This window comes from Bos indicus, chromosome 17 (assembly GCF_029378745.1).
Source record: "Bos indicus isolate NIAB-ARS_2022 breed Sahiwal x Tharparkar chromosome 17, NIAB-ARS_B.indTharparkar_mat_pri_1.0, whole genome shotgun sequence".
Taxonomy (NCBI): Eukaryota; Metazoa; Chordata; class Mammalia; order Artiodactyla; family Bovidae; genus Bos; species Bos indicus.
This window is the reverse complement of record NC_091776.1, coordinates 52,712,388-52,739,649: the sequence shown is the minus strand read 5'-3', so window position 1 is coordinate 52,739,649 and position 27,262 is coordinate 52,712,388. Positions and strand designations below refer to the sequence as shown.

General features: G+C 60.8%; 1 protein-coding gene and 1 long non-coding RNA gene across 8 annotated transcripts; one reads left to right on the top strand and one right to left on the bottom strand.

Annotated features, from left to right (window-relative positions):
- Positions 1-26,919, top strand: HIP1R (huntingtin interacting protein 1 related). 7 transcript variants are annotated; one of them, XM_019977756.2, is made up of 32 exons: positions 2-196; positions 14,615-14,678; positions 15,078-15,220; positions 15,491-15,547; positions 16,543-16,623; positions 16,943-17,019; positions 17,259-17,320; positions 18,956-19,096; positions 19,801-19,858; positions 19,978-20,053; positions 20,217-20,357; positions 20,446-20,507; positions 20,720-20,792; positions 20,879-21,062; positions 21,152-21,240; positions 21,323-21,439; positions 21,538-21,639; positions 21,864-22,058; positions 22,271-22,418; positions 22,533-22,619; positions 22,912-23,019; positions 23,154-23,290; positions 23,517-23,627; positions 23,826-23,884; positions 24,145-24,175; positions 24,261-24,323; positions 24,699-24,799; positions 24,931-25,036; positions 25,134-25,257; positions 25,337-25,398; positions 25,511-25,701; positions 25,940-26,919. In XM_019977756.2, exons 1-32 carry the CDS (start codon positions 104-106, stop codon positions 25,977-25,979), a joined length of 3,183 nt encoding a protein of 1,060 aa, XP_019833315.2. In that variant the 5' UTR covers positions 2-103; the 3' UTR covers positions 25,980-26,919. The 7 variants fall into 7 exon arrangements, with proteins under 7 accessions (XP_070625571.1, XP_019833315.2, XP_019833314.2 ...); XM_019977755.2 differs by having other exon boundaries at positions 25,511-25,714; XM_070769465.1 differs by having other exon boundaries at positions 19,978-20,057; positions 20,221-20,357; positions 25,511-25,714.
- LOC139176730 (uncharacterized) lies at positions 18,048-24,699 on the bottom strand. The gene is made up of 3 exons (XR_011561150.1): positions 24,217-24,699; positions 20,221-20,581; positions 18,048-20,057 (listed from the first exon to the last, which is right to left on the bottom strand). It is a non-coding gene; the product is annotated as an uncharacterized lncRNA (long non-coding RNA).
- Positions 26,920-27,262: the final 343 nt, after the last annotated feature.

Here is a 27,262-nt window from a genome sequence, read left to right as displayed (position 1 = left end):
GCGTTGCCGTGCGGCGGGCGGCCTCGCGGTGCCTAGGCTTGGGCGGCCGGCCTGGGTCGCTTAGTCGCGCGGAGCCCGGCCCGGGAGCGCAGGCGGCGGCAGGATGAACAGCATCAAGAACGTGCCGGCGCGGGTGCTGAACCGCAGGCCTGGCCACAGCCTGGAGGCCGAGCGCGAGCAGTTCGACAAGACCCAGGCGAGCGGCGGGGCCGCGGGCGGGCGGGCTGGCGGACGGCGCCCTCTCCCCTTCCCCTCACACACGTCCTTCGAGCCCGGCCTGCGCCCGTCCCCGGGGCGCCCCAGGCCCCTCTCTCCCGGCCGCCTGTGTTCCCCTGGCTGCATCTCGGTCACGGCCACCCCAGCTCCCCGGCCTCCGCCGCCCCGGGCGCAGGTGAACCGGAAGCGCGCGCCGGCGCCCGGGCCGGAGGCAGCGCGGGGGGCTGGGGTGGCCGGGACTGAGATGCCGCCGGGGACTGAGACGCAACTGAGGGGCCCAGGTGGTCCGGGAACCGGCCAGGTATTCAGGGACTGAGATGCGGTCGGGGGCCGAGATGGCTAGGGGACAGCGGTGTCCAGGGACCGAGAGGCGGCCGGGGACCTCGGGTTCCCAGGGACCGAGAGGCGGCTGGACACCTCAGATGGCCAGGGCACCAAAGTGTCCAGGGACTGAGGCGGGTGGGGACCGAGGTGGCCGGGAGCCCAGGTGGCGGAAGGGGATCCAGCTGGAGGGGGCCGAGACGCCGCGGTGGGCCAGGTGGGTCAAGGTACGTCCTGGGCCCGGGTGCGTCCAGCCCGGGTTGGCCCGAGTGGATTTCTCCACCCTGAGCGCCTCCCCTCCCGGGCTCCGGCCACCTTTTTCCACGCCTTAAAAGAATGCCCCCTCTTCAGAGAAGCAGTGCATTTCCTTCAAGGAAACTCAGTGCTTCCTTTCCTCCTGAGTTGTTTTCCAGGGCCGCACAATATCTTATTATCTGCTTGGTGAAAAGTTTCACGTATGTAGCCAGACTTGTTTGCCCGAGCCATTGGCCCACATGTAAACAGGTTCACACCCCCTTATTAAATGCCGGCGCCTGACAGAAACTACCTAGGGTTCCCTTCCTGCACTTCCCACGCTCAGGCATCTCTTCCTGAGGGTGGCCTATCCCGGGAAGGTTATTTTAACAATGAAACAATGACAGGGGGTGTGTATTTGTCCGTGTGTTCCTGCTGAGACCACACTGATGAGGGCTGAGACCACACTGATGAGGGCTGAGACCACACAGATGAGGGCGTTGCTGTTTCTGGTTTTCTGTTCCTTTTTATTTTACAAACACTGAGGTGGTGTTCTGCCTGGGTGGGGGTGGGGGGAGCTTACTTGTTTATTTGCCAAAGTAAGTCAACCAGGACTGACACAACAGAAAGTTTTTCTTTAGAAATAAGCCGTGGACTTCCCTGGCGGTCCAGTGGTTAATACTGTGCCCTGCATGCCGGGGGCAGGGGTTCCATCCCTAGCTGGAGGACTAAGATCCTCCAAGGGTAGGCCAGAAAAAGAAAGGAGCTAGAAGGACCGAACTTACCACTGTCTGAAGCCAGGCGGTGACATTTGTGTCTGCCATTATTAGCAAGGTTCTCCCTGTAGGAGCAACAACTTCTGAGGTGTCTTTCAAATCAAGTTAGTACATGCAGCCTACAACAACTTTCGCTTTGAAGTAAGAGAAAATGCAGAGGAAACAGCTAACCTTTGTGCTTGAGATTAACAAGGAAAATGATAATAAAACCTTGGCTCTAGGAAAGCCTAGCCACAAATTATTAATTTATCCTTGTGATCATCACCATCCGGCCCCTGGTATATTTTCAGCCCAGATAGCCCATCATAAAAACAAACGTGGCATTTAATTTAAAGTCATTAATGCATAATTAACTGTGCCAGGAACTTGCAGAAGGATGGGGAGAAAAATTTAATTGGCAGAGAAAATCTGGATGTTGTCAGATGTTATTCAGTCTCTGATTTTTAGTTTCTTTCATGCTTTTGAGAAGGTATAGAGAGGCCGGATTGCTACATAGAAGAGACGAAATTAAAGGGCTGAGTTCATTGATCTTACTCTTAAATTATGATAAATCAAGGGCAAGCTTCCCGAATGTCAAAGAGAGTTCCCGATACAGCACCGCATATTTTGATGGTTGGTTTGGTAAACAAGAGGGTGTTTTGTTCTTGCTGCTTGGTTTTTTCTCAGAGGCCGAGAGGGTTACTTACAATGAATAATTCTTTCTAATAGGTGAATCTCATAGGCTTTACCCATTCTGGGGCTCTTTTTTTTTTTTTTTGGAAAGATGGAGTTCAGGTTCAGTGTCTCGATTTGTCTTCAGAATGACTTATTGAGAGATGCAGGAATAAGGTTTTGTGCATGGTTAATATTTAATTAGCTCGCTCCCAGAAATATCTAGTGAGCTGCCAGCCAGGCCCCATTGGAGGAAAGGACGTGGAGAACCGAAGCTGCTGCCTACAGGTCTCCTTCTGAACAGAAAATAGTGCATCCAGCCCTTGGACACTCCTCGCCTTGGGAATGCACTGTGCGGGTCTCCTCGTTGACCACAGCACCCTGTATATCAGAGGGGCACTTTGGCTTCCTTAGAACACGTGTCCCCATTGTCCTGCCAGCCTTGCTATTCCTCCTGGGCTTATGGGTCAAGAAGAGGAAAAATGTGACTGACCACACCCTGTTTTGCAAAAGGGTTTCTAACCCTGCCCGGGTCAGGAAAGTGGAGGGAGGGCAGTCTTGCATCCTTCACATTGCAGGTACTGGTGGTGGTTACGTGATGTCAGTGCGTGAGTGCCTGTATATTAATCCCCAGGGCGCCGTGCAGAAAGCTGGTCTGTTCTTCCCCAAGACTTTATGGTCCCTTTGGTGATAAAGCCCCTTTTTAAAATGGAAGTGACAAAACTGTAATGGCGTTTTGTTATTGTAGTATTCTGAATACAGAATATTGTGGAATACAGCATACCCGTGTTCTGAACATGAAAATCACCTGTCTTGTTTCGAAGGTGGTGCGATATCACCGAAAGTCGGTGCACCTGTGTCCCTGGGCAAGGTGCTTAACTCCTGTTTCCTGTAAAAATAGAGATAATTCCATCTACTTCCTTGGGCTGTTTTAAGGTCTAGAAACGATGGGGTGGGCTAAAGAGGCCCCCAGCCCCACACCAAAGATGTCCATGTCCTAATTCCTGGAACCCGTGAATATCTTAGCAGTCCTGGGTAAGAAAAATGCTAATCAGGGGACCTTAAAAATAGGGGGCGTGGCCTGGGTTAGCCAGGTGGTCCCAGGGTAATTACAGTACCTTTAAATGTGGAAGAGGTCATGCGGAGGTCAGGGTGGTGTGCGGTGAGGGGGACGCCAAGGGACATTGTTGGCTTTAAAGCTGAAGGAATGTGAGTGTCCTCTAGAGGCTGAAGAAGGCCAAGAAATGGATTTTTTCACAGAACTTCTAGAAAGAACGCAGCCCTGCGGGCACCTTGATTTCAGCCCCTAAGATCCATTTTGGACTTCTGACCTCCAGAACTCTAAGATGATACGTTTGTGTTGTTTTAAACCACTGAGCCCACTGTGGTCATTTGTTAACAGGAGGAATATTCAGCGAATACCATCAGAACGCGAAACATGTAGTATGGAGCTCTGCAAGTGGTCAGCGATAGCCTTCTTTCTCCCTGCCCCCACCTCCCCGAAAAGCTTTACAATTTGAGAACTATTTCAGACCTTCCACTAGCGAGGAGACCCATCTTTGAGGCCTAGCATGGGTGACGGCTCAGCAGATGGAGTCCTAGAAATGCTAAACCCCAAGCTTGTTCTCTTCCTTGTCTATGAGCACATTGGCTGTCTGGGCCTCTGTTTCCCATGCAGGAAATGGAATCAGAGCCCCAAAGCTTCTTTAAGATCAGGACGAGAGAGGGGCCCCACTGCTCAGTGAGCCGTGCCGGCGGGGGAAGAAGAGCATCACGCCTGGGTGGAAGGGTCAGGAGTTAGGGGCTTTCTGGGAGGGGTGGGAGCTGTGGAGGGGGAGCAGCAGGCGGTAAACTGTTCATAAGTTCAATTTTTCAGGTCAGTGACATACTGCCTCTGTGGAAATGAAATCTTACAAAGATTAACATTTATTGACACTTAGGCTTTTCACCCTGGCTAGTCCAATAGAGACAGAATAGGAGCCACCTGTATCACTTTTAGATTACTTAGCCACCCTAAAGACATGAGCAGGTGAGATTCATTTTCATCGTATATTTTATTTAGCCCAGTGGATCCAAACTACGGGGCTTCCCCAGTGGCTCAGCGGTAAAGAATCTGCCTGTAGTGCAGGGGACCAGGGATTGATCCCTGGGTCGGGAAGATCCCCTGGAGAAGGGAATGAGAGCCCACTCCAGAACTCGTGCCTGGATAATCCCATGGACAGAGAAGACTGGCGGGCTGCAGTCCATGGGGCCACAAAGAGTTGGACACGCCTGAGCACGCACATCCAAAATATAACGATCCCAGCACGTAATCACTGTGGAAATTATGAATGAGGTATTTTACATTCTTTTCCTCCTCCTGAGTCTTCAGACTCGTTTTGTGTTTGATTCAGCACATCTCAATTTGGGCTCACATTTCAGGTGTTCAGTAACTTGGCCGGCAGCTACTGGATTGGTTGACCAGGTGTTAGAATCACCTGGGGGCGTTTTTATACTTGTCAGTGTCTAAATCCTGGTGACTGGGAGTGATTTGACTTGGATTGGAGTCCTGCGCACATGGTCTATTAAAGTTCCCTAGCCAGGAATTCTGTAGAACCTCAGTATCAAAGGCAAGCCCCAGCACACGGACAGGTGTTTGGGCACTTCACTTGAATTTCTGGTTTGAAGGCCGTTCCCAAATTGGCAGTAGGCTTTTGGACTTCCGATTTCCCCTGTCCTGACTTGCCCACCCTTGAGTGTCATCACCCGTCTCCGCCGGGCAGGCAGACTTACACACTCTCCCTTTTAAAAAACATTTTATAGTTGATTTGCAATGTCTAATTTCTGTTTTACAGCAAAGTGACTCAGTTATACATACATATATATATATATAGTCTTTTCATACTCTTCTCCACTATGGTTTATCACGGGAATACAGCTCCCTGCGCTATACGGAAGGGCCTTGTTGCTTATCCATCCGGCGTGTAATAGTTTGCATCTGCTAACCCCAGACTCCGAGTCCTTCCATCCCCTGGTCACCCACCCCCTTGGCAATCACACATCTGTTCTCTATGTTGTAAGTCTGTTTTTGTTGTGTCGATGCATTCACTTGTGTCATATTTTAGATTCCATGTAGAAGTGACATCACAGGGCCTCACTCTTTGACTCATTTCACGTAGAATATGATCATCTCTAGGTCCCTCCGTGTTGCTGCAAATGGCGTGACTTACTCTTTTAGTGGCTGCGTTGTATTCCATTGTGTATATGTACCGCATCTTTATCCATCCACCTGTTGATGGATAGGTTGTTGCCATGCCTTGGCTGTTGTAAATAATTATACATGCTCCCTTTCCGTCTTCTGTATTCCTTATAGATACCGTGGTATTACAACACTGTAAGTCACCAACCCCCTTCTGGGCCTCATTTAAATGTTTATTTTTAAAAAGTTCCCCTACCTCTGAGTCTAGAAGGAAACCTCAACCATATGGTGGAAGTCAGAAAGCCCCCAGTTCCACCCACGTCTGTCGGCTCCCGGAAGGCTGGGGCAAAGGAAGGGGCCTGGCACCCAGTGTAGGCTGATTGAAAGGCTAAAGAGAGGTGAGCCCGAGGTTTTCTGAAAAGGAAGGGAGAAGCAACCCGGCTCACAACCCCCTGGGATGCTGCCCGCAAAGCCACACCTGAGCTGCCCTAGCAGCAGTGGTCTTCCTCCCCGGCCCCCAGGGGTGGGCAGCTGGGGTGGGTGGGGGGTGGTGAGCCGTACCCTTCCTTCCAATGGCGCTGCCGTTTCACGCCCCGAGACACCCTCCACCTGGTCCTGCCCCATCAGACCACTTGGTGATGCTCAGGACAGCTGCTGACTTCCGGGTTCCTGCGTTTTTTTCCCCCCAGAATCCCCCTGGGCTCCCCATGTGTCTAGTGACCTCTTGGTCCAGGCTGGGGTGAGGCTGTGGCTGCTCATCCTTCCCCACCCTCTTCCCACCTTTGCTGTGCGTTTGTCCCATGCGTTCATGAGGGACCACTGACTGTGTCTGTTGGCTTGGTTCCGGTGCCCTGGGATGTGTCTCTTCCGAGGGTGTTCACTTTGGTGAAGGAGATGGGAGATGGGCAGGGGGGCTGTGACAGAGCTATCTGAGAGTGGGGCTCTGTGCCTCACACCCCATCTGCAAAATGGAGCTAATCCTAGCGCCCAAGTCATGGAGTAGGTGTGAGGCTTTGTGGGACGTCCCAGCGCCTGGTGCAGAGCCGGTGCTCGACCGAGCAGCTGTTGGCCGTTAGGCTGTGCATGGGAACACAGGCTGGACCAAAGAAATAGAAGTAGCGCCCTCCTGGCTTCTGTCCCTGTGTCCCCAGGTGAGCCTCTGTAAGTGGGGAGCTGGGGCGGTCAGGGAGGGCTGCCACGGAAGGTAGGGAGCCACCCATTCCTGGCAGGGTGATCCTGCGGTGCCACCTTCTCAGGTATGGCAGGCCCTGTTCCTGGGTGACGCTGTGCCCTGGAAGATGCCCCAGGGGGACCCCCCAGAGAGGTCGGGGGAGGCCAGCTGGGACTTCTTGGCAGAAAGGCCTGCCCTCCTGACCTTGCCCCCAGGTCAGCGTCCCGTTTGTGAATGAAACCCGCCTGGGCACTGAGTCCAGCTGCGCGAGGTGGAAACTCTTTGGAATCGAGTCTAGGCCTGCTTGGCTGGGGTGGTGGGAGGGGAGGGGCAGGGAAACCCAGCCAGCTAACCTGAGCTGGGTCCCAGAGAGCGTTTGCCAGGAGCGCCTCTGCCAGCCAGGCCGACAGCAGTACCCTTCCCCCGCTCCACCTGGCTCCAGGGTGGACTCAGATATCACCTTGTTTGCAAAGCCTTCCTGTGCTGGCCTAGTTCTCGCGATGCTATCCCCACTTGCTTCCCCGTCTCCCGAAACCCTGCAGCCAAACCAGCAGGAGTGGGAGGACCTGAGGCTGGGCATGTGTTTGGATCCAGAGTCACTCAAGGAGGAGAGATCGCATAGCCTCCCTCCCAGCCCCTAAGCACCATCCCCTGAACCCCAGGGTCCTCAGGCAGGACACCCTTGACTCCTCCTGTGTCCTGGCACCCAGGAGTGCCTGGCTCAGGACCCAATTGGTGAGTGTGCGCCGAATGAATGGGTGCCCTGGGACCCGTGGGTCTCCCTTCTTTGATGCTGCTGCTGCTCGGTGAAGCCTAAAAGGCCCTGGCACCCACTGCAGGGAAAGACTGAGCCCTTGGAGAAAAGTTTAGTAGAGGCAGGGTTGTTTTTCCTCCTGCTGAAACAAACACAATCTCAAGTTGCAATAGGTTCTCCCGCCAGAGAGTGACTCAGCCCCCTAGCTTGTGGGCCAGACAGGTCTGGGGAGTGATGTCAGCAGGGCCCAGGAAGGAACCTGCCCCGGGTCTGGCTCCCTGTCCGTCCTGGAGGCAGGACTCAGACCACATCCTCCTGTACCACTTCCTCCTCATGTGTCACCTGCAGAGCCCAGGGGTGGTGGTGGGGGGCGGGGAAGTGGCAGTGCCCACCCCCGCTGAGCCTCATCCGGGGGAATGGGAGGAGCCCGCCTGGGGCTCATGCCCTCCCCTCCCCTATCCAGTTTCATAAGGTCAAATGATTGAGGGGCTCAGACCAAGCGGAGACTGGGGGGTGGGAATGGAGGGAAAAGACGGTTGAATGGGCAGGACGGTGTTGCTCTACAGACTTCCCATCTGCTGAAATGACCAAGCTGCCGACCTCTGACCCCGAGTTCCCACCGCTTTGCCTGTGACAACATCCAGCCGCCTCTCCGGCTACAGAAACCCTGTGTTTGCTTCATCAGTGGCCATCGAGGTGGCAAAAGCATTTGAATGCGGTCTCTCTTTGCTCTTTGGAAACACTAAAGCAGGATAACCCACCTCTCTGCCAGCCCCCGTGCCCCGGCTCTTTGAAGGACTTTTTTTTTTTTTTTTTTGGTCCCTGCCAAGTGCCACCACAAAGTGTCAAGATAACAGGACGAGGAAGATTAAGTCTGATTCATTTCAGGGTTGGTTTTAAAAATAGAAATGGTTTTATAGTTGCCTTTGGTATTTAGTGGTTAAATCATTAGCTGGAGAAAGAGACACACACTACCCTGAATTTAACCAGCATTTAATTTTGAAAGAGCTTTTGTTCATTCAAGTTTTCACCCTTTCACTCATCCAATAAAGATTTACTGACCACGGGTTTGAGGACTAGAGGTACAGCAGGGAGCAAGACCAGCCAGGTTCCTCATGCCAAGTTCAAGTTCAGGGCTGGGAGGTAGAATAAATGGTAAACACATGGTTTCAGAGAATAAATACCCTGGGTGAAAGTGACCGAGAGAGTGCTCTCTGTGTGGAGGAGGGGGCTGCTCTAGAGGGGGCTTGGAGGAAAATTCCTGGGAGGGGCATCTTAGAGCAGAGCAGGGTGACCCCAGAAGCACCGCTGGGCCTGGGGGTGGAATCAGACTTGCCCTGTTTGAGGACCAGAAGGAAGGCAGTGTGGCTAGAACAGAGCAAGATGTCCCACCCCTCCCACGAAGATGTCCTTCATTTTCGTATGTGTTTGTGTCCTCCAAGACCCAAGGGTTTTTTATTCCTGCTTCCCAGATGGGAAAGAGGAGGTTTCTAAAGTGGAGGTTCCCCAGTGAGTCGGGGTGTGCAGGCCTGGGGTCTCCGGGCCAGGGTGCCGTGGGTGGAGCCGGGCGAGCTGACCTATATTTATCCCCATGCACGTGGGCTAATGGGGAAAGGGTCTCCCCGAGTCTGCATTCCTCTGCTGTGCAGAGCCCCCCATAGCCTGGCTCGGAGGTCAGACCTCACAGAGAACAGTCAGGGCTGCAGCCTCTGCAGTCACTGGGCTCTGACCCCTTGCTGGGGTTTCCAGAACAGTGGCTCTGTGAGCAGTTGCATACTCGGTGACCGTGCTCCCCTGAGGTGCTCCCTGGGCCCCCTCTGCCTGGTGTGCAGTCCCGTGGCGATGGGGCAGGTGGAAGGTCTTGAGTTCTGTCTCGAGTCCACAGCAGGTGCCCAGGTGGCAAGCCTCGGGGAATATCACCTGTGGGGTCTACTCCCCACCCCCGCCCCGCCTCACCGGGTGCCCTCCTGACTGCACAGAGATGCTCCCTCTGTGTTCCTGGGGGTCACCCATCCGGGGCCAAGTGCCCCTGGAGGCTCTGTCCACCCTGGTCCTGGGATTGTCGCCCCGGGCTTGACTCCCAGGCCTCTGCTGGCACCAGACGGGGTTTTATTTGACAAACAAGAACGAGACTGTTCCTGGAAGCAGGGCAGGTGTGTTCTGGGGTCCCACAGACCCAGTGGAGCCCACATAAGAGGCCTTCCTAGAGGTCCCCAGCTCGGCGGCCAGACAGGAGCCGCCCCAGGAGGAGCCGGAGGGAGCCAAAATGAAGTCAGGCAACCTTCCTTGCCCGCAGGAATGGGGAGCCTTGGGAGACCGCCCCCAGCTCCTTGCCACCGCCCAGTTGCTGTTATTCCCTGTGGTTTGCACAAATCCCGGATCCGGAATCCGCATCATGACTTGGGGTCAGGCCAGGTCCTCCCTGGGCGACAGCAGGTCTGGGGAGCCAGGTCCCCGCAGTGGGACAGAGGGGCCAGAAGGACGTGCGGGCCCCCAGCCCCCCAGCCCCTCCTGCTGTGAGACCCAGGACCGGCGGTGTCTAAGGGGACTGTCTGCAGAGCCAGCAGCCTGAGTCCCAGTGCTACCCGGCCACCCTGGGGACTGCTCGCCCTGGGTTAGCGGGGAGGGTCACGGGAGGCTTGTCTGGGGGGACAGCGCCTGGAGTAGTGCCCAGTGGGGTGTGGGTGCTGGGGCTGTGTTTCCTCATTATGACCTTGAGCAAGTGACTTAACCTTCTCGAGCTCTGATTTCTTCATCCACCTGCTTCCAGGGTTACTCAAGAGACTAAATGAGATAATGCTGGTAAGGCGCTCGGCACGGTGCCTGGCACATGGCTGAACTTGATAAAAATAATTTTATTAGTCATTTATTGAGGCCAGCTCGCTGGCCCTTCAGCATGAAGTATGCCTCCTGCCAGCTTCCCTGGGGCCAGTGATTCCGAGTGCGTCTCCAGAGCCTGCTGGAGGCCTCCCAGCCCTCAGCCTGGTCCCCCCTGTCTGGAAGGGCAGGCCCCTTGCCACGAGGAGGTCTGTGGGCCTAGGCTTGGAGTTCTCCAGCAGAGAAGGAGCAGCCGTGGTCTGAATGCTCGGGACGTGGTGTAGTCACCCAGCCTCAGGGTCCAAGAAGTGCACCTCTGCCTGCCCTCCCCTGTCTCTGCAGAACCCCCTCAGCTTCTTCCCCCGGAGTCCCCCTACCATCACCCGGCATATCTGGGGGTCTCACAGACCCACCGTTCCTGCTCTTGTCTTGCTCTCCCACCCTGGTTCAGAAGTGGGCACAGCTGCTCCCTGCCCTCCCCTGCCGCGCACCGCCCCCCGCCCCGCCGTCCCCAGCCACTCAAAGATTGAGTGGGAAGTCAGATAAACAGACCCCCAGGACGGTGGCCACCCGCCCCTTGCCACTCCCCGCCCCCTCCCTGGACCCTCTCTTCAGTTTGGGCTCTTCTATCTCCACACCCAGTGAAAAAGTGAAAGTATTAGTCACTCGGTCATGTCCAACTCTTTGCGACCCCATGGACTGTATGTAGCCCATCAGGCTCCTCTGTCCATGGGATTCTCCAGGATACTGGAATGGGTTGCTGTTTCCCTTCTCCAGGGGATCTTCCTGACTTTCGGATTGAACCCATGTCTCCTGCATTGGCAGGCGGGTTCTTTATCACTTGTGCCATCTGGGAAGCCGGTCTCCACACCCAGGCTTCTAATCAACCCATTCTGCTTGAAGTTTCTGCTGTCTCCCGGAGGGAAAGGCTCTCTCCATGGCAGTTGATCCTGCCCGTCCTGAGAGATTGTACTCTGTTGGCAGAACTGCCCCGCTTGTTGGACCAGGGCGGAAGGCAGCCTCTTTCAGTCCCTGGTGCCCCTCTGACTGCCCCCCACCCCTCGGTCTCCCCACAGGCACTGGGGGGCTGGTGGAGGACGTCGTGCTGTGTGGGCAGGACCGGGTGTCGTAGTCAGAGCTGCCCTGGACTGGAAGCCCGGGAGCAGAGCCATGGCGGAGTCGGCCGGCACAGATTCCTGGGCTGAGGAGAGGAATCCCGGTGTTCCCCACCCCCCGATTCTGCGGCACATGCAGGACAGTCTAGGGAGGCGATGGGCACCCTGGGACCTGCTGTCCTGTCCTGGGACGGGGCTTGGCTGCCGCGCCTGGCAGGAACAGCAGGCCTGTGAGCGTCCACAGACCCCCTCTGTGTGAGCGCTGTGCCTCCTTGGGAGGCTTCCCGGCCCACACATCTGCCGCTGCACACAACGGGGCCTGTTCCCTCCGGGAGGGACCCTGTTCCCGCAGCCTGTGGCTCGGGGAGCGGGTGGCACCAGGAGGCGGGGCTTGTGGGGGGACGGGAGGGGCCTGGTGCCCAGACTGTGCCGCGGGCCTGAGTCACCCACATCTCGCTGGGTCCCCAGAGCCTCCCTCACTGCTTCTGGAAACTTTCCATGTGCACCCCACGGCACTGACATGGACTTGGGGGAAGGGGGTGGGGGGTGAGTAAGGACACTGTCAGGGGTGCTGAACGCGTGGAGAAGCGTAAATCAGGAGAGACTGAAACAGTGGGAGGAAGCGGGAAGGCCGGGTGCACTTCCTGGGGGTCCAGGCCCAGCCATGAGAGGGCGCTTACATCTGGACTGACGCTGCGGGAGGGCGGGGAGGTGGGCCCAGCTCCCGGCTCCCCTGCTGGGCCCCAGCCGGCCCACTGGGGCAGGGTGGGTCTCTGCTGCAGGCTGGGGGAAGAGGGGTGGGGAGCTGGCCTCCAGGAGGAAGGGGGTCTGGGGTCGGCCCCAGGACAGCGGGAGGGCAGGGCGCCTGCTGAGCCTGACTGCAGGTGACGTTTTGGTGTCCCCCAGCCTTCGGGGCAGCCTGCTTTGCACGTGTGGCCCTCCTCTGCGCTGGCCCATGGTCTTGCAGGCCAGGTGGCAGTCAGAGCTAGCTCAAGTGTCAGGGCAGCTGGGGGATGGGGTTACACACCCCGGAGGCGGCCCACTCCCACCTTATGGGCTGGTGTGCCCGCCCCGCCAGCTCTCTACCTGTGCTGGAAGGAGGGGCCTGGGAGCCGGACCGCAGGATTGTTAAGGACACAGCCAGACCTGCCTGCGCCCTTATTGGCTGCACAGATACCCAAGCTCCCGGAGCCTCAGTTTCCTCATCAGGAAAGTGGGCTCATGCCCACTGGGAGCGTGTTGCCCGGACCTGGCGCAGGGGAGTGCCCGGGCGTTGCTGGTTGTTGATCTCCATCCTCAGCCTCTGTGGGCCGAGTTCTCTGCCTGGTGGGGCATGATGTTGGCGAGCGGGCAGCAGTACACCCGGGCCGGCTCCTCTCACAGTTGATGCCTATGGAACGCGGGCAAGCGCTGGGGCCTCGGGGAGGCCGAGCTGGCAGAGGACCAGTAAACACAGAACAGATGGCCAGGGAGCCTTCCGTGTCTGGCTCGCCGAGGCTTCTCACGTAAGGGGAGCCAGAACCAGCCTGTGTCCTCTCAGGACCCTGGTCCACAGTGAGGCCAGAGCTGCACCTCCAGCCTGGCCCTTGATGCTGGAGGAGCCGCCCCCCCGGGGTCCAGCGTGCTGTGTGCCGCTGCCCAGCTCTCCCCAAGCCCCCAAGAACAGCCACAATGGGTGCTGTGTGTGAAAGGAGGTCAGCCGGCCTGGCTGGGGTGGGTGCGAGGGGCCCGGCCGGCCCAGCCCCAGCCGCTCCCAGGTCCGGGAGCCGGAGCAGAAAGCACGGCCGTGGCTCTTGGGGTTGTTCTCCTAGCAGAGCAGGCCTCCAGTCGGTCACAACAGGACCACAGATGAGTGAGATCGCCTCGTGCCTGGCAGGGCCAGGTCCTGTTGTCCCCGCTCCAGAGACGGAGAGCAGAGTGGCCTCCGGGTTAGAAAGAAAGGAAGCGCCCACTGCCCCTCGGGGCTCTCTCTCCATCCTGTCTTGCTCCCATCACAGCTGGGCCCGCTCCAGACAAGTCAGGGCAGGACCGGGCTGCAGGGGGAGTAGGGAACCCCTTGCCCAGCTTTGGGAGCTCCCTGGATGGCCTGAGGCCACGTGGGGTCTGGGGCCGCACTTGTGGGGGACTTGGGAGAATCGCTGAGCTGGAGAGGTGTCTACACTGGGCAGGGACCCCATCCAACCCTCCCACTAACCAGCAGCTCTTCTCACTCGATCCACAAGCTCGGGGCTAGGTGGGTGGACAGAGGCTTACAAGACCTGTCACCAGGTGGAGAATTAAAACATATCCATGAGCAAGCCCAGGGCCAGTGGTGGTTCCTGGGTGAGTGGGGTGGGGGTGACAGTTAGTGCCCTGAGCCTTTGGTGAGGGAACAGTCATATCCAGGAAGACTTCTCGGAAGAGGAGGCACTGTGCTCAGGGGGTCAAGACTCCAGCAGGTGGAGGAGGGAGGGGACCTGAGGCTGCCACCTCGCTCGGAGCCTGAGTGGGGGCAGCACGTGTGTAGGTGGGTCCCCCCTTCCTGCCACCCTTGGTGGGTTGCAGTCACTGTTTGGGTCAGTGGGGCTGGGAGCTGAGTCAGGACTCACCCACCCAGGATGCACACAGACAGGCTGTGGGACCTGGTGTCTCCTGGTTTGCCACGTAGTGGCTGTGGGGGCCTCATCTCTCTAGGCCAGGCCCCGGGGTAAAGTGGGGGTGACATGCATCTCCCGGTGGAGTCCTGGAAGGCTCAGGCCACAGCAGTCTCTCCAAGAGGCGGGACCCTTGGAAGCTGTCAGGAGGGGACTGGCCTTGCCCGCAGGGTCCCGGGGGCCACACCTTCTGGGGAGAAGGAACCGCCTGCAGTTTTCAGATCAGAGTTGTTCTCCTGCAGCACAAGCTGGCCCTTGGCCTTATTTCCCAGACCCCAGATGCTCTCTGTGGCGGCGGCATCGAGAGTTAGTTGTAGTTTGAGTTGCACGTATCAAGTGAAAGAAGAGTCCCGAGTGGTCTGGTTTGCTTAGGTTAGAGAATTTCTTTTTTTAAAATCATATTTATTTAATTTTTGGCTGCGTTGGGTCTTAGTTGTGGCGGGCAGGATCTCACCTTGTGGCTCTCAGGCTCAGGAGTTGCAGTGGGCAGGCTTGGTTGCCCCGCGGCACGGGGACTCTTGGTTCCCAGCCAGGGGTCAAACCCGCGTCCCCGGCATTGGAAGGTGGATTCTTCACCACTGGAACACCAGGGAAGTCCCTCAGAATTTCTGTTCTCCCCTCATCTCTCCCCTTGCCTCTAACCAGCGGGAAGGATCCATCCTGTCTGTGTGTCCCCTCCGTTGGCTGCTCTCTCCGGGGAAGGCTGCCGGGTGGGTCTCTGACCTCCGTCTCCTCTGTCCCCTCCCAGGCCATCAGCATCAGCAAAGCCATCAACACCCAGGAGGCCCCCGTGAAGGAGAAGCATGCCCGGCGTATCCTCCCTGCGGCCGTTCCTCTGGCCCCTGGGGGAGGTGGGGAGTGTGAGGCGCGCATGGGGGAGATGGATGTGGGGAGCAGCGGGCACTGCGGACGGCCCGGTGACGCGTGGCTCCCACGGCCTGGTGCCAGCCTCGCTCGGCCCCTTCCAGACTCTGAGTCCCGCCTGGGGAAGGCCACCTATTGTCTTGGGCCGTTGGGCCTGGCATGGGACGTGGGGCATGACCGTGCCTTGCTTAGCTGAGAACCACAGTGCTCATAGGGGCCAGCGGGGGGCGGGGAGGGGGCGGGTGGCCCGCCACCCCCGTCTGCGGTCAGTCTCCTGCTTGGCTGCACCCGCCGAGCCCTCACCCACACTGGGGCCCTGCCGTGTGCACTTGGCCTTGACCTGGCAGGCATCATCCTGGGCACTCACCACGAGAAGGGGGCCTTCACCTTCTGGTCCTACGCCATCGGGCTCCCGCTGCCCAGCAGCGCCATCCTCAGCTGGAAGTTCTGCCACGTGCTCCACAAGGTCCTCCGGGACGGGCACCCCAATGTGAGTAGCTGCCGCCCGCTGGTCCAGGGGCCCTGGCCCTCCGTCTGCCGCCCCCCACCCCTGCGAGCACCCCCGAGCCGCGTCCTCTGAAATGAGTGAGGGACCGTCCCCAAGTCTGGGTCCCTCAGCTCTGGGCTGGCCTCTCGTCCTGCCTGCTGCCCTCCCTCTGCCCCGCCTCGAGGGAGCACGTGTCACCCCCTGCCCCCGGCCTCATGCCCCGGAAGGCACCGGCTCCTTCATCCTTCCCCCTTTGTCCCCGCCTCGAGGCAGGTGCTACACGACTGCCAGCGGTACCGGAGCAACATTCGGGAGATCGGAGACCTGTGGGTAGGTGCGGGGAGCGGGCGCAGGGGCGTGGGGGCACACGGGGCCTGGAGAACGCAGCCCCGGTGGTGGTGTCCTCCCAGTAGAGTCAGAGCCACGTTCTCGGGGGCCGCGGTTGGGGAGAAGAGCATCAGTACCTGAACCTGAGCCTTGTTCTTAAGACCTGGCGCAGGAAGCCCCAGACGCACCGCTGGTGGGCCCGCCAGCTCCAGAATTCACCCTTCAGTCCCTGGAGGTCGAGTGCCCCACACTGAGTCTAGGTGAGGGGTGCAGACTCTGGGCCCCCCAGGACCGTTGGCAGCTGTCGAATCTTGGGAATCTGCGTTTTCAGCAGGCTCCCCAAAGATTCTCATCCACAATGAGGTCTCAGAGCCCCAGGAGTGTGTGTTCTAGGTCTGCTCCACAATCAGGAATCAGGGGCATCCCCCAGCAGAGAGAGGGCCCCTGGCCTTATTTGTCCTCCAGGAGCATGGCTGGGGCTGCATCAGCCATGCAGGGGGCCGGGCGGGGCTCTGGAACTGACCAACCTGCAGTGGGGAGGCCCCTAGAAGGAAAACGGCGTCCCTGCTGCCATCTGCAGACGTGGGCCCAGCTGCTGTGGCCACGGGGGACGTGGTGTTGGGAGGAGGTGGCGGGGAGGGTGTGTGTACACACCCATAGGAATGTAGCTCCTTGGCTGCCACCAGCATTTTAATATAGTGTCCCGGCTCAGAACTGGCCTCTTGCCTGGACAAAGAGCTCTTTTGTCACAAGAGTCTCTCTGGCAAGACCGATAAGGAGAGAGCAATAGGCAGGGAGGGAGCTGGCAGAGAAACTCTTCAGGGAAAGAAGGTCAGCCACCTCTGGTGAGCTGAGCGGTGTTTTTTGAATGAATAAGGGACCGGGTGGGTGGGCGCAGGACCGACACCCAACTCATGGCCTTGCTTCTTGCAGCCTCAGCTTCCTTGCTGGGCCCAAGGGGTTCCCGGGCACGTCCTCACCCCAGGCTTTCTCCACAGGGCCACTTGCACGACCGATACGGGCAGCTGGTGAATATTTACACCAAACTCTTGCTGACCAAGATCGCCTTTCACCTCAAGGTAGCTTCCTCAGGGGAGTCTGGGGCTCTTACCCCCGCTCCACCGCCACGACATCAAGGAGGGTTGGGGGGTGTCGGACACTCCAGACAGACAGCAGGGAAGTCAGAAGGCCTAGGGGTGGCTCCCAACGTGGGGCTCTGGCTGGACCTTTCATCCTCTCCACCTCAGTGTCCGCAGGCAGTGCCCAGGGCGGGTGGTGGCTCCACAGGCTAGGGGATGGGGGCTGCTTGTCCAGCCCCCTCCCTCCCTCAGAGACTGGAGGCAGCACTGGGCCAGAGCCGAGGGGGGCTGAGGTTGCATGGGGGTGTCCTCTCCATAGCACCCGCAGTTTCCTGCGGGCCTGGAGGTGACAGACGAGGTGCTGGAGAAGGCGGCTGGGACCGACGTCAACAACATGTGAGTCCCCCGGCTCCCCCAGGGTGGGGGTCGTGCCCTGTCCCAGGGCCAAAGGTCACGGGTACCCAGGAGATGAGGCTGAAGCTAAAGGGATGGGCTTACGTGGAACTGGGTGTTTCGGCTGAAGGACCGCCGTCTGGGTATCATGCGAGGGTGTAGCCACGAGCATCCTTCCTGCCTGGGGGGTTGGGGGCGCGCCCTGCACCCCTCCCACCCAGCTCTTCCTCCTTCCCCTGTAGCTTCCAGCTCACCGTGGAGATGTTCGATTACATGGACTGCGAGCTGAAGCTCTCTGAATCAGGTGAGCCGCCGGGGGGACCCTGGGTGTGTAGTCCTTGGTCATGGGGCCTCCAGGTGCCCCAAAGCGCAGGGAGGAGAGGCCTTTTCACCCCTGCAGGATGCCAGGCCACCGGTGGGCATGTCCAGGGCGAGGTCTGGCAGAAGGAGCCCCGCTGTGTTGGCCCCGAGGTAGGAGAGGGGAGGGCAGGCCGTGGAGGACCCCAGGAGCCATGTCTTCAGGTTTCCGACCACCTCCTCCTACCCAGGGCAGTTAGTTTGGGACAGTCCCACCCATTCTCTGCCGTGAAAGGCCTCTGAGTCACTTCAGATCTCCCTGCCCAGGAACCCAACAGCCTTAGGACAGGAAATCTCAGCTCCCCCACCTCCCCACACTGCCACCAGGGCTGCAGAGGTGACGGTTTTGAGTGGCAGCTTCGAGACAACTTGTGGGTGACTTGGTGCGCTCCATAGGAGAGTGAGAGGCAGATACCTTTTTAAGGGGAAGCCAGGAGTTAGAAAGAGTGGGTCCCGGCAGCCTCCTGGCGCCGGTGTCTGGACCCTGAGGCCGGGTGGTCTGGGGTTGGGGGCAGCTGTCCGGAGGCGTGCCTCTCCCCGAGGGCACCCCCACCCCACGTGCCAGCATCTCCTGGAGAAACAGCCTGAGGGGGAGTGGGCGTTCCCCACCCTGAGCTTTCTAACAGCCCCAAATGGAAACGTCCTGAACGCCCCCCAGATGAGAAGTGACTGCGTTAATACAACCCCAAGTCGTGTTTTATGTGTATTTAGATTTTTTTACAAGGAAAACACACTTGGTGTGACACGTAACTAAGAATCAAGGCTTGAGCAGGTGCTGTGCCTCCCCCACGGCCCTTCCCTCCCGGGCGTCCTCGTGTCACTTTGGAGGCTTGCAGTTGGCCCCACCCCAGGCAAGGCGGGAGGAGGCCCGGGGTGAGGCCCCCCGTCTGGAACAGTGTCCCCCGTGGGCCGCCCTGGGTGTCACCTACTCACGTCTCTCTCTGCCCCAGAGAGGGGCCCGGCCTGGGGCAGCAGTACATCTGTCTCTTTCCCTCCTGCTTGGTCCATCAGATGAAAGGATGATTCTCAGGGGCAGGGAAGATTGACCCCGGGAGCAAGTGAGGTTTTGGGGTCCCTTGGGGTTTGCAGAACCACATCCTGAATCTGCTGCTATGAGACTGGCCAAGCCTGGGCTGTTCCACGTCTGCGCAACCTTAGGTCTCTCAGATTCAGAGTGAGGGGGGAGCCTGTGGGTACAGGACTGTCGAAGTCTCCCGGATCCTCTGGCCCGCTGCCTGGAGGCTCTCGGGAGACGAGAGTCGCTGGCCGAGCTGAGCTGGGGTTCGTGTGCCCCCGCCTTGCTGTCATCCTCATTGGTGGGAGGGCTGGGCCTCAGTCTGCGGCAGCTTCAGAGCCTGGGGTCCATCCTTGCCTCGAGGAGCGCGCCAGTTCCCAAGAGGCTGGGGTCGAGTCCCACTGCCCAGCAGGACTGGCAAGACCAGTAACCCAGGCCATTGCCCTGTCTTCGGGTGACAGCCAGCTGTCCTCACCGTGGTCATTCCTACTCCTGTGACCAGAGTAGGCTCCACACTGGTGTCTCCGGGTCCCCCGTTCAGGCTCCTCCCGCCCCTCTTTTCTGCAGTTTTCCGGCAGCTCAACACGGCCATCGCTGTGTCCCAGATGTCCTCAGGCCAGTGCCGCCTGGCCCCCCTCATCCAGGTCATCCAGGACTGCAGCCACCTCTACCACTACACGGTCAAGCTTATGTTCAAGCTGCACTCCTGTGAGTCCCCATGCCCTGAACCCTGCCTGCCTCGGCCCTGAGGGTCAGCTAAAGCCCCAGAGGGCTGTGTGGACAGCCTGTGTTAGGGATGGGAATTGAGCAATCTTTAAGATATTCATTTATTATAAATATATTTTTATATATTATTTATTTATTGCTTATATATTATTTATATAATGAGAAATAAGCCAATTACCCATTAATAGAAATAACATTTGTTATGGAAAAAAAATAACTATTTTCCAAAAACGAAGATTTAGCAGGGAGAGCTGCAGAGATTTACATGTTTGCAGTTCTCTTGACCGCCTGGCCTCGGAGGCCGCAGTGGGGCCTCTCCTGTGCCGCTGGGGAGGACCAGGAGGTCCCGTGGTGGCTCATTAGTGTTCAGAAGGGGTCTGTGCGCTGTTCACCGTCAGCCGTGGGCAGACTCCAGTCCTGACGCACCAGCAGAGCCTGGCGGGCAGTGGGGTGTGCTTGAGGTTCCGCCCATCCTTCGCTCACTCAGTTGAAAGCCTGACCCCCTCACAGGGGTTCCTGGGGCCTCCTGATGGTGGGTGGGACCCAACCAGGTGGCAGGAGGTCTTGTCTCTAGTCTCCGATGGTTTCTAGAAGGGGGAGGGGCAAGGAGGGGCCAGGGAGGGAGCCCTTTGAAGTCTCAGAGCGGTGAGCAGAGAGGAAGCCCCCTCCAACCTTGCTGCCCCCAGGTCTCCCAGCGGACACCCTGCAAGGTCACAGGGACCGGTTCCACGAACAGTTTCACAGGTACCGGCCCGGGCGGGGTTGAGGATGGCAAGAACGGGGCTCCTCGGCTCTCGCCACAGCGCGCTGGGGCTGCGGGCCGGGTCCTGGCTCCTGATCTCCTGCCTCCCTCCTTCCCGCAGCCTCAGGAACTTCTTCCGCAGAGCCTCAGACATGCTCTACTTCAAGCGGCTCATCCAGATCCCCCGGCTGCCCGAGGTACCTGCGCCCTCCAGTGGCTGCCGCCGGGGGCTGCAGCCCTCCCTGTCCCTGCGCTGGGATGGGGTTGGGGGGGCGTGTGGCTGAGGGGTCGGCAGAGGGAGGGGCTTCCTGGTTGTTGGGGCGGGGAGCGCCCAGCAGCTTTCACCCACTGCCTCCGCAGGGACCCCCCAACTTCCTGCGGGCCTCGGCGCTGGCCGAGCACATCAAGCCGGTGGTGGTGATCCCCGAGGAGGCCCCCGAGGACGAGGAACCTGAGAACCTCATCGAGATCAGCACGGGGCCCCCCGCGGGGGAACCAGCGGTGAGCGGCGCCCCCTCCCTTCCTCCTCCCTCGGTCTCCTGGGGGAGCGGGGCGGAACTCACCGAGCAGGCATTGTTGCCCGTGGCAGGTGGTGGCAGACCTCTTCGAGCAGACCTTTGGACCCCCCAATGGCTCCATGAAGGACGACAGGTGAGGGCCTGGGGAGCCCACTGCAGTGCGGGGCGGTGGGGATGGGGAACAACAGCCTTCAGGGAGCTGTGATCCTGAAAGACCACGGCTGGGGGACACAAGCAGGAGATGCCCACATCCACTGAAGATAAGACCGGTGGCTGTGTCCCAGTCCCCCAGGGGCCCTGGGTGACTGAGCTTGAGCGTCAGGGCCCGCTGACCTCTGTCCCCAGGGACCTCCAGATCGAGGCCTTGAAACGGGAGGTGGAGATGCTCCGCAGCGAGCTGGACAAGATCAAGCTAGAGGTGAGGGGCACGGGCAGTGGGGCTGGGCCCGGGGCTGGCCGGCCTGCGGACCCCACACCCACACCCGCGCTCCTCCCGCCGCCCAGGCCCAACGGTTCATCTCGCAGCTGAAGGGCCAGGTGAACGCGCTGGAGGCCGAGCTGGAGGAGCAGCGGAAGCAGAAGCAGAAGGCCCTGGTGGACAACGAGCAGCTCCGCCATGAGCTGGCCCAGCTGCGCGCCGCCCAAGTAGAGGGCGAGCGGAACCAGGGGCTGCGCGAGGAGGCCGAGAGTATGTGGGCAGGGCCGGGGGGTGGGGCAGATGGGGGGAGCTGATCCTGAGTGGGGGGGTCACGGCCACGGCTTCTTCCGCCCCCACAGAGAAGGCCAGCGCTACGGAGGCACGCTACAACAAGCTGAAGGAAAAGCACAGCGAGCTTGTCAACACGCATGCCGAGCTGCTCAGGAAGGTAGGCCGGTACACAGAGGGGCGGGAGGGGAGCCCCGAGCGTGGCGGAGCCTGAACCGAACCCGTCCCTTCTGTCCGTGCAGAACGCGGACACGGCCAAGCAGCTGACTGTGACGCAGCAGAGCCAGGAGGAGGTGGCGCGGGTGAAGGAGCAGCTGGTCTTCCAGGTGGAGCAGGTGAAGCGGGAGTCAGAGATGAAGGTGCGTCTTGGAGCCCCCGCCCCCACCCCCACCATGCTCAGAGCACCCCACCCCCCGTCTCCACTGCCCCCTGTAACATCCTGTCCCACCACGTCCAGCTGGAGGAGCAGAGTGACCAGCTGGAGAAGCTCAAGAGGGAGCTGGAGGCCAAGGCGGGAGAGCTGGTGCGCGTGCAGGAGGCGCTGAGCCGCACGGAGCAGGTGTGGGGCCTCCCCAGCTAGGAGCATGGGGTTCAGAGGGGCCCTTGGTTTGGGGTGCAGCTGGGACCAGCACCAGGGGACACTCGGGAAGCGGGATCTGGTCCTCGCTCAGCCCTCAGTCCCTACCCCCTAGTCTCGTGGGCCCCTAGGAACTGTCTCTGAATTCAGGTGGGAATGGGGCGGGCAGGCACCCGGCAGCCCACTCACACGCTGGGTGTTCACAGAGCGGGTCGGAGCTGAGCTCCAGGCTGGATGCACTGAGTGCAGACAGGGACGAGCTGAGCAGGGTCGTGCAGCAGCGAGAGGCTGACCTGCTGGCAGCCCAGAGCCTGGCTCGGGAGAAGGAGGCGGCGCTGAGCCAGGAGCGGCAGCGCATCTCCCGGGAGAGGGACGAGCTGCAGGGGCGGCTGGCGGACAAGGTAGGAGAAGGTATCGGGGCTCGCCCTTCCTGTTTGACAGCCGCCTGGGGACAGGAGCCCTTCTTAGCACTGAGCTGGCTGCCCTGCTCTGGCAGGAGCCGCCCAGGCACTGAGGGGTGGAGCAGGACCTCTCTCCAGAGCCCCCTCCCCAGCGAGGGTCTTGGGCACCTGGCCGGGGTCTCTGCCACCCCTCTGTCTCCCCCGCCCTCCAGGAGTCTCAGGAGCAGGGGCTGCAGCAGAGGCTGCTGGACGAGCAGTTCGCGATGCTCCGGGCTACTGCCGCGGAGGCTGAACGCATCCTGCAGGACGCGGTGGGCAAGCTGGACGACCCCCTGCACCTGCGCTGCACCAGCTCCCCCGGTAGGGCCGCCCGCCTGCCCACTGTCCCTCCCGCCCTACACCCTGAGAGAGGTGGGCTGCGTGCTGGGGCCTCAGCCCAGGCCCCACCCCTGACCTGGCCTCCTTGTCTGGCAGATTACCTAGTGAGCAGGGCCCAGGCCGCCCTGGACGCGGTGAGCGCCCTGGAGAAGGGCCATGCCCAGTACCTGACCTCCAGGGCAGGTGAGTGCCATGTGCATGGGACAGGGCAGAGGCTGCAGGCCGTGGTGCCCACCGGCCATTGCCGCCTGCGAGGAGCCACACCCTGGAGCCCACCCACCCTGCGGGCCTGGGGTCCCACAGACCCCGGTTTGATTCCTGCTCTGCTGCTTTGTAGCTGTGTGCCCTGGGCCTGCCCCGCTCCCCGCTGCGCTCTGGGAGCTGGGCTGCTGGGGCCCTTGGGGCTCTTGGGCGGGGAGGCAGCACCAGGCCTCGCTCCGAGGCAGCTTGAGGGTGTGTCGTCCTCCCCGAGCAGACGCCTCCGGCCTCGTGGCGGCCCTGACCCGGTTCTCGCACCTGACTGCGGACACCATCGTCCATGGCAGCGCCACCTCCCACCTGGCCCCCACCGACCCTGCTGACCGTAAGTGGGCCCCAGGCACATGTCACATGTGGTCCTTGTGGACCTGGGAAGGGGGCGGCTGCAGAGAGGTCCTGGCGTCAGGCCGGGCCAGGGTCGTCCAGGGCTCCCCTCTTACAGCCCTCTTCCCGCCCCAGGCCTGATCGACACTTGCAGGGAGTGTGGGGCCCGGGCGCTGGAGCTCATGGGGCAGCTGCAGGAACAGCAGGCCCTGCTGCAGGCCCGGCCTGGCCTGGTGCGGACCCCACTGCAGGGCATCCTCCAGCTGGGCCAGGTGAGGCGGGCAGCGGAGCGTGGGCCAGGAGGAGGGCGGTGGGGCCGGGGTCCCGTTTCTCCATATCTCCTTCCAGCTTGGGCTGAGCAGGGGCTCAAGTGCAGGGCCTGCCACTGCGGGGCACAGGTTGGGGAAAGAGCACTGCCCGTCTGGCCCCCAGGCTCTGTGGGGCAGCCAGGGCAGAATCCATCCACCCTGCCTGACTCCCGGATGCCTCGTCCCCCAGGAGCTGAAGCCTAAGAGCCTGGACGTGCGTGAGGAGGAGCTCGGGGCTATGGTGGACAAGGAGATGGCGGCCACATCCGCGGCCATCGAGGATGCCGTGCGGAGGATCGAGGTGAGGACTCCTGGGGGCAGGAGTCCCGGGTGCGCCTCCCTCTGCGGGAGGGCCAGATGGCCTCTGCAGGTCAGAGGCGAGGGGGCGGCTGAGGCGCTGTGGCTGATGAGGTGGTAGGGGCTGACCAGCACCAGTGCCCCCCTTCGTCGCATGCTGCCCTCCTCCCAGCCCACTCAAAGCTCTTGTCGTCGGGTGTAGGACATGATGAACCAGGCCCGCCATGCCAGCTCTGGGGTGAAGCTGGAGGTGAACGAGAGGTGAGCCCCACTTGTGCCTCCCGGTCTCCCCGGGGCGGGTTCCTCAGTTTTCCCGGATCTGGGGAGGTGGGTTCTGCCCCTCTGACTGCTTAGCCCTCCAGTAAGAAGGGCTGGGAACTGGCAGAGCACACCCTGCCCTGTGGGCCCACCTGCTGCGTGCCCACGAGGCCGCAGCTCCCTGGCTCCGCGGCTCCCCGTGGCTTCCAGGGCCACAGTGCAGACCCTTTTCACTCGTTCCCCGTCCCTCCTGCTCCTCCCAGGATCCTCAACTCCTGCACGGATTTGATGAAGGTGAGTGGCCGGCTGAGACCCAGGCTGGGTGGGCTCTGTACCTGGCAGGGCTGCCCAAGGGTGACTTGTGTCTTGATCTTGGCAGGCCATCCGGCTCCTGGTGACAGCATCCACCAGCCTGCAGAAGGAGATCGTGGAGAGTGGCAGGGTGAGCTGGGCTGCTGGTGGGATGGGGCATCCCTGGCTGGGCCAGGTGGGGCCCCCTCCTTAGTGGGCAGGCTGCACAGCTGGGCCATCGAGGACAGATTCCTGCAAGGGGCCTGACCCCAGAACCCTCTTTGTCCCAAATCTCCCCGTGGTTTAAGATTCCCTCCAGGGCTCCTTTTAGGCGTGAAACCCCTGAAGCGTGCAGAGTGGCAGCAGCAGGCCCTCCCCCAGGGCCTGCAGCATGCCTGGGAACCACAGCCCAGGGGTGCGCCCCTGTGGCTGGGTGACGGGAGAGGGGAAGGGCTCGCCCCTGGGGATCTGGTGTCCCCCTGGTGACATCCTTGACTGGTCCGCCCTGTCATCCTGTCACCACTAGGGGGCAGCCACGCAGCAGGAATTTTATGCCAAGAACTCGAGGTGGACGGAAGGCCTCATCTCTGCCTCCAAGGCGGTGGGCTGGGGAGCCACCCAACTGGTGTATGTTGCCCCAGGTCTGGGGGTGGGGTGGAGGGGGCAGGGTGGGGGTGCTCAGGGTTTGGGGAGGGTGCGTGGGGGTGCCTGGCTGTCCAGGGGGTCGGAGACCCAGGCCCCACCCGTTCTGCCCCCAGGGAGTCAGCGGACAAAGTGGTGCTGCACACGGGCAAGTACGAGGAGCTCATCGTCTGCTCGCACGAGATCGCAGCCAGCACGGCCCAGCTGGTGGCGGCCTCCAAGGTGAGGCTCCTCGGCCTCCCCGGGAGGGAGACCGCGGGGCAGTGGTGCACGCGGTGGGCCCGTCCCTGAGCCGTCCCCGCGCCACCCACGCCCCCAGGTGAAGGCCGACAAGCACAGCCCCCACCTGAGTCGCCTGCAGGAGTGCTCGCGCACCGTCAATGAGATGGCCGCCAACGTGGTGGCCTCCACCAAGTCGGGCCAGGAGCAGGTCGAAGACAGAGGTGGGCACTGGCGTCCCCATGGGCTGGGGCGGGGGTGGGGAAGGCACGCAGACGCTGACCCACCCGGCTCTGCCCGCAGACACCATGGACTTCTCCGGCCTCTCCCTCATCAAGCTGAAGAAGCAGGAGATGGAGACCCAGGTAGCTGCCCTCCCGACCCCCTTCCTGTCCCGTTCTGCACCCCCCTGCTCCTGTGCAGTCCCCTCTCCCTGGGGCGAGGCCCAGCCTGCTGAGTTGCTGTACGGGGCTGCAGGTGCGGGCCCTGGAGCTGGAGAAGACGCTGGAGGTGGAGCGTGTGCGGCTCGGGGAGCTGCGGAGGCAGCACTACCTGCTGGCTGGGGCTGTGGGGACACCGGGCGAGGAGGAGCCCAGCCAGCCCAGCGCCACCCCCCACAGCGGGACCAAGAAGCCGCCCTTGGCCCAGAAGCCCACTGTGGCCCCAAGGCAGGACCACCAGGTGCCCAGCCAGTGGGGGGGGGGGGGGTGATGGGAGGGGCCCTGGGGTGCTGGCCCTTGGGGACAGACACCACTGACCGGGGGGAGCAGACACATTGCCCAGCATCCCAGGGAGCACGGCAGGGGCCCAGGGCTCATCCCACGGGAGGTGCGGGGGGCCCTGACCCAGGGTGTGTTCTGCACTCCCAGCCGTGGCCACTGAGCCCCTCACCTTTGACTCTTGCAGCTCGACAAGAAGGATGGAAGCTACGCAGCTCAAGTCGTGAACTAAGCCCCCTCCAAGGGGTCCGGCAGGGAGGCTGACGGGAGACCTGGGCCTCATGGCTGAGGCGCCTCCGAGGCCCGGCCGCCCCCCAGGTGCCCAAGCCCCTGGCCCCCAGCCCTCACTGAGGGCTGACCACACGCCCAGGACTGACCGAGGCTGTCCTCCTGGACGAGAGCCTGTTTATCTGCAACAGGGACCGCTGAGAGCAGCCAGGCCCTGGTGGCCTGAGACACAGCTCCTCGGGAAATACACAGAGCGTTTCGAATATTTTGAGCTAGACCTTTTGTGAGTTTGTGTTCAGCACACCGGAAGGCAGGGCCGCTCCCTGCCCTCTGGACCTGCGGTCTCAGGTTAGAGATGAAGGGCAGAGTCCGTGCTGGCTGCTGGGGACGGGTGAGAGGTCACTTGTTTGTAGCCCTCTTGGGGCGTGGGCTCCAGGGAGACAGGACTGGTGTGGCCCCAGGCAAAGCAGGATCGGGCCTCGCCCTAGGGCGTCACTGATGCCTAGGGAGCGCCGAGCACAGGGAGGTGACCTTTACCTGGGAGAGGTGGGCCCCGCGCCCACCGGGCACAGGTGCTGCCACCCTCCCGGAGTCTGCGGTGAGCCTCCTCCTTCCTGTTCTTCGCTCCCCGGATCTGCCAGCCCTGCCCGGGAGCCCTCTCCCCTTGCCCACCGCCTTCCTCCCTGTGCCACCCCCACCCCTGGGAGGCTTCCAGCCTTCCGGGAGGCCTCCCCACCCCAGCCACAAAAGGCCCAGAAGCAGGAGCTGCCTGCCCACTCTGTGGATCAAAAGTACCTCCGGCTCCCCGGGAAGGGGCGTGTTTGGATGAACGTGCTCCCCCACCGCCCCCTCGTCCTGGGAAAGGGGGAGACCCCGGGTCTGCGTGTAGTCTCCTTGTGTTGACGGTCCTCCTGGCAATAAACGCACTGACCGATGTCACCCTTGGCCCCGTGAGGAGCCGCGCCTGGTGCTTCACCTCTGCAGCCAGGACGCTCGGCGGGGAAGGGGCCCACTGTCTGTACAGTGGCGCACTGGGGCTACAGAAAGCCTTGCTGGTGCTTTTTCTGCCAAGAAGTGTCCGGCTTGTTTCCCAAGGGGAGGGCTGTGACTCTGGGGCGCCTGTTTGCCCCAGCCAGAGGCCCCCACCCTAGCGCTGTGGGAAGCTGTACCCCTTTCAGAAAGGGAGGGGTGAGGCCGATTCCTGGCAGTTAAGACTTTCACCTGAATGTCACACGTCTGAGCACGGTGGCAAGCCAGACTCTTGGCTGCAGCTGACTGTAGT

What these genes read in the sequence shown, in the direction of transcription:
- HIP1R (XM_019977755.2), top strand. Translation starts at nt 104, where the DNA reads ATGAACAGCATCAAGAACGTGCCGGCGCGGGTGCTGAACCGCAGGCCT. An exon ending in AGATCGCCTTTCACCTCAAG is followed by an intron (nt 16,624 to 16,942) that starts GTAGCTTCCTCA and finishes TCCTCTCCATAG; the next exon opens with CACCCGCAGTTTCCTGCGGG. An exon ending in GGCTCCATGAAGGACGACAG is followed by an intron (nt 20,508 to 20,719) that starts GTGAGGGCCTGG and finishes CTCTGTCCCCAG; the next exon opens with GGACCTCCAGATCGAGGCCT.